Source organism: Symsagittifera roscoffensis, chromosome 5 (assembly GCF_963678635.1).
Source record: "Symsagittifera roscoffensis chromosome 5, txSymRosc1.1, whole genome shotgun sequence".
NCBI classification, from domain to species: Eukaryota; Metazoa; Xenacoelomorpha; order Acoela; family Convolutidae; genus Symsagittifera; species Symsagittifera roscoffensis.
In genome coordinates this window covers 9,759,842-9,765,545 of record NC_087066.1, presented here as the reverse complement: position 1 = coordinate 9,765,545, position 5,704 = coordinate 9,759,842, and the positions used below count along the sequence as shown (strand labels likewise).

The window sequence follows — 5,704 nt, the reverse complement described above, 5'->3', positions numbered from 1 at the left end:
ACGTTCACCTCCGATTTACTCAAAATATAAACTGCCGGTGTACTTTCATAAAAATCTTACTCTTTGAGTAAGCCCCAGACTTATCTAAGTAGCAAATGCAATGCTACAACGTAAAAAATAAAGATAAGCGAAGGAGCGCGGTGTCCATGAAAATTGAACAAGCCTCATGAAGCCAACTGTGTCCCGACATGCCTTGTTTGCGAAAATTTACTATGAACGATAAAGTTCATCGATGAACTTCGGAGTTGTGTGGTCGAACGTTATTGTCGAAGCCAGACATAGTTTGACTGAAAAATACAAAAGCAGGCAACAGTTGGCCGTTTTTTAGTCGACCTCAATGTGGGCCATAACCAAATGGCCATGACTAACTTTCTTATCGCGTTTTCCATGCTGTGGCTATCTTTGTACATTTATTTGAATATAAATTTACTATTAGTATTCTATTATGTTTAGCTCATAGTTAACTATAAGGTTTTAAGTAATTTTCTTCTGTTCAGGTTAAAATTTTTGAATTGGTTGAAAAATTGTTAAGATGCATAGTGCTTCAATCATCGGAGAACGAGGACTGGAATTCGTCCTCTTCATCACTGGATACGTTCTGCATGTCGTGTTTGAACTTGGTCAGCTGGTCTATCAGGGTCTCAAATTTGCCCTGGGACACAGTGGCAGGGGAGACTGACGACGTCACCCTCGCCTTGCCCCCCACTGCCCCGCCCTCGTTACCCTCCGCGTTCTCAATCTAAATCGCAGAAACAAATCCATTTAATCAGATTATGACATTGTATCATTGTCATAACAAAAACGAGAAATTTTTTTTTTGTACAAGCAACGTAGAGTTTTTTGAACGCAGGTGGGCAAACAAAAAAGGAGGCAACCAAAAAAAAGAACAGTAAAAAAATTTAAGAGTTATAGAAATTTAAGAAAAATAGAGAACTAAGTTTTCTAATTTTTTGTACAGATTCTTTTTCTAATTTATGTTTTAGGTCAATTGGTTTTTGTTGAAATTTTGTTAAAAATGCAGCAGAATTGAATTTGAATTTACTTCATTACTCCTCACTCAATCGAGTTCAGTCTGAAAAAGGTAACATTCAGACCAATTTTTCTGAACGTAGAGAAATTTTGTGAACGCGATTAGGGTTTGAGTATGATACCACATTTGAAGCTCACAAAATTTCATCGCAATAGCCAAAGACGGTAGAGCTGTTGAATACCCGACCTACGCCTTATATGAAAAAAAAGTGTCAGCTACAGGGCAGAATAAAAAAAATAGTTTTCATAAAAATCAAAAAATTAAAAAACTGAGAACACGTTTAAAATTTTTATAATCCTGGAGAACGTCATTTTCATTGAAGCTCCGTTAAAGGAAAAAATTGGCTACTCAATCTTATCATTTTGCTTACTTTCTTCAAAATACAGTAAACGATTATATTACTGATCTCTTTTTTCTAGGAGTTTCACGAGGGGGATTTTCAAAACTATTCGAACATTTTAATGACCTTTTTTAAATAATCCGAGGAAAACTGTTTTTGCGCAATTTTATTGATTGATTTTGACCAAAAAAACAACGCCGAAAGAAATGTTTTTTTTGGACGATCGGCCGAAAATGGATATCTTAATTTAAAACAGATCTTGGAAAAAATCTTCGGTTGGCAAGAGAATTTAGAGGAATAGAGTTTCTAGGTCAGTTATACATTTTTAATTCTGCATATTTTTTATTTTATAATATTAACCAAAAAAAATTTATTTTTTTTTTTCGAAAAAGGTTTCCAAATTTTTGTTAAAATTTGAGATAGTTATTGTTTCACTTACGAAATATGGTCCTCACTTGCCCAAAAGAAAAAAAAGATGTCTCGCAAAAAAAAACAGAAAACAATCGAACCGTGATTGTTGCGGCTTTCGCTAATGGGTCGAAAACGAAAAGTTAATTGAACAATTCAATCTTAATTTGAGAATCTGAGATGCAAAAAGATAACCACAAAGTTTCTAAAAAATTTTTTTCTTTGAATAACACACCATCACTTTGGTAAATGCTAGTCTCAAAAATATATTTGCCAAAATCAATGATGTATGTACGTGAAAAAGTGTTTGTAAATTTTGCGAAAATTGCAATAAAAAAAAAGGAAGCTCTGTTTTAAAGCTTGATCAAATCCGAGACATCTGTTCCAAGTTACATATACCTTCTCGTTTCTAAATTGTAGTTATTTTTTGAAAAATTTAAGGCATTTTACTCTCCTTGTTTTTTCTTGAAAGTCTTCGCTCCCGGAATTGAAAATTTTGCTTGAAGTTTTCCATAAAAAGGCGCTGAACGAGCCCAATTTTTAGCACGATTAGTCCCTAGTTATCACGAAAAAATTGGTCCCAATGGCGCCCAATTGGAGACCAATGTTTACAAAATTGAGGTCATTGATCCTCTTCTATGAGACCAAAGTTGAGGGGTTCGAACCGAATATTTGAGTACCCAAAACCTTTGTTCTTCCTCTGGTCTACTAATCCTTAGAATTGCTGTTTGTTGTGATTTTTTATATCTCAAATCAGAAACTGGATCAGCAAAATTTGCTAATAATTTAACTAATTGAGCTTTTTTTTTGTTAAGAATTGGGCTTAGTCAGCTCCGTACTGAGAATGGGACTCATTTGGAATGTTTTTTGGAAATTTGGACTCAATCAGCCTCACACTGAGAAACTTGGGACCGAAAATTGAATTAAAACTGAAAAACTGGGCTCTTTTAGCTCCTTTTGCTTAAAAAAATGGGCCCCACTCTGCTCGTGTTTCTTAAGAGTGAGCTCATATAGCATCCTCCGTGGAAAAAAGAGACGAAAACGCAATTTTGACACGGGACTTGCAGAGGATTAGATCAAGGTGTTATCATTACGATTATTCAATGAGGTAAAGATTAACTCCTTTGCAAACTTGTGGTACATTTCTTGCAATATATTCTATCTGCGTCGCTGTCTAACCTTATGAAGTTTGTTCTTGTTGAAATTCGCGATGGCGTTCAACATCATATCACGTTTGTCCTCTTCCTTGGGTGGAGCTGGTCTGTTATCATGGGCACTGGGAGCCGACAGATGCACTTTATTCAGAGCAGCTGCCGAGATACCAGACGCACCTCCGGAACCTCCGGATGCTGAAGACATTATCGGAGGGGGTGGTGGAACTGGAACTCCAGAGGGTCCAGGAGGAGGAGGCGGAGGGGGAGGGGGAGGGGGTCCACCTGTGCGCACTGGAGGGGGAGGTGGTGGCGGCGGCGGAGCCGTACCTGTCGATTGATTCGCATTCTCAGTCTGGGGCTTCGGTGGAGCGGGGGCGCTTCTTCCGAATTTTGGCTTGAAATTTAATGGATTCGTTAATCCAGATTTCTTCTGCGCTGGTTGTTTTTGAATCACTTCTGTCGATGATTCTTCTGGAGCTTCCAGTCCCAGTAATTTTTTATACTCGGCCAGATCAGTTTGTTCATGCGACTCCAAAGTTTTTTTAATTTTTTTGAGGAACTTTTGACCCTGTTCCGATTCACCTGTGCAATCAGGCTGCATCATTTTGAGAATAGCCAGTGCTAGGATTTTATCAGTCTCGCTGTCGCCTCGATCTACGATGTGTGTCTTGCCTAGTTCGGCTGTAGCAGTTCCGCTGCTCACGTGCTGAACAGTAACTGGCAAGCTGATCAAATTTTTCAGCTCAGTGTTATCTTTTTGAGCTGTGAACATGTTCCTCAGCTTGTCCCGTGTTCTTATTTTTGTCCCATTTTCTTCCACACTGGGCGATTTGAGAAATGCGTTCTGGTGTTTTCCAAGATCCCTAGCTTCCTGTTTGGTCAGAGTCTTGTCAACTGGGATCGCTTCCGGTCTGTTGGGCACCACACTTCCTTTGTGAGCCAGTTTTTGTTGGGTCGCTCTTTCCTTCCGAGCAATTTCCTCGTCAACTTTCCTCGCAAAGTTGTCCGCCTCATTTCTGTCGTAGAAATTAATCCCGACCACATTTCGTTCCCCTTCGAAATGCATGAACAAACTGTTGTTCCTCTCATATGTGAACCCTCTGTACATTTCTTCAAGGAATATTTCCTTCTGTTGAATTGGGTCGAAAAGGGAGAAGAAATAACTTCTGGCCCTGTTGTCTTTCACCAGACACAATATCCCACATCCCAATTTCTGCCAGTTTGGAGAGTTTCCGCCGGCTTGGAACACCCTGGCTACTGCTGTGGCCTGTGGCTTGCGCCCGGCACCAAGCAACGCCGCCACCATTTCTTTCTCGCGGTGACTGAAAAAAAATATGTCCGCTAAAGTAAAAAACTGTCCGATCCCAATAAAATTATAAGGGCGAATTATCAACAAAACGCCATATCTTGAAGCTTAAATTAAGTTATAACAACTTCAGAATTACATAAAAATTGCATAACAACAGTGAAAATCTGTTATGTTGCAGAATAATATGAATTTTCGGCTTGTTGGCATACCACTCTTTTTAATTGCGTCACCATATTTCGTTGTATGGAGTAAGAATGCGCTCCCCTAAGTGTGTACAACGCAAACAGCGTCGCGTTTAGAGGGGGGTGATTTGGCGAACACAGAAACACCTCCCCTGTCCCTCAGGGACTCGACACCTTGGCCACTTAAAGAGTAAACCCTTTACTGCTGTTTTAGTAAAACCAATTTTAGTCGGCCAAGTCAAATAGTTTTCAGATGCACTCTTCGAAGGCAGACTACTATAATTTTGACAAGAAGCCCGAGTAAAAAAAGCAATTTTTGATCCAAACTGTCAAAAAGGATCACAAAGTTTTTTTTGAAACGAATTCGACCCCCTTACCCTCGAATAGTTTGTTAATCGGGTCCCGACAGCAAAAATATTCAAGTGTCAATAGACCTAGAAAATGAAGACTTTCCTCGAATTACAATAAATGTGGTCCGTTTTCATACAATGCCAGAAAATTGTCATTTTTCCAAAAACCAGAAGGAGTCTTTTTTTCTTATTAAAAATTCGAATTATCATCTAATGATTATTTCTTCACAATTCGAGGTCTCAGTGTTTCTCCTGTCTTTTTGCACTTTAAAGACCCGAAAAAAAAGTAAATACAACTTCATTTGAGCATAGATTTTTGGGTTTAACTAAAACGAGAGATGTACTTACGATAGATGTTCCGACTGAATCATGTCTGCAGTTACCAAATCTGACAGGTTAGAAGAAGGCATCTTGCAGGGGTCAACTTCTGTTTATTATTCTACTTTTAAAGTTGACAGGGCAAATATCACAAAGTTGTAAAATTCAAGATGCGGTTATTGACTATAACTCGCCTATAGTTTTAATGTTCAACGCAAGAATTGGTATAATTTCTCGGTTTCTCGTAGTCTATTTTAAATGGTAACTTATTTGAGCAAACTGTTGGTGAACAAATGTTTACAGTACGTGGTGTTTATTTATCATACTATTTGCTGGAGTCAACACAAAACTATCAAAATCAATCATATGTTCACAATAATTGCTTTACTGCTTAGTTTTCTTGAGAACAGATGAAGCAAAAAACACAAATTAAAGCTTGCCATAATCTTATATGAAGTCATTCAACAAGAGAAAACGAGAATCCAGGGTTTTAAAACTCCCAGAATTGTACAGCTGGCTGAATACGCGGGTTGACCAAAACCTCTAATCAAAAAAACTTCCGATAAATGAAAAACTTTTAGCCATGCAAATCCTTTTAAGACCATACGTACAG

General features: G+C 38.2%; 1 protein-coding gene across 1 annotated transcript; it reads right to left on the bottom strand.

The window, feature by feature from the left end:
* Positions 1 to 242: 242 nt before the first annotated feature.
* LOC134845723 (actin nucleation-promoting factor WASL-like) lies at positions 243 to 5,405 on the bottom strand. The gene is made up of 3 exons (XM_063862782.1): positions 5,122 to 5,405; positions 2,958 to 4,254; positions 243 to 739 (listed from the first exon to the last, which is right to left on the bottom strand). Exons 1-3 carry the CDS (start codon positions 5,181 to 5,183, stop codon positions 545 to 547), a joined length of 1,554 nt encoding a protein of 517 aa, XP_063718852.1. The 5' UTR covers positions 5,184 to 5,405; the 3' UTR covers positions 243 to 544.
* Between the last annotated feature and the right edge of the window lie 299 nt (positions 5,406 to 5,704).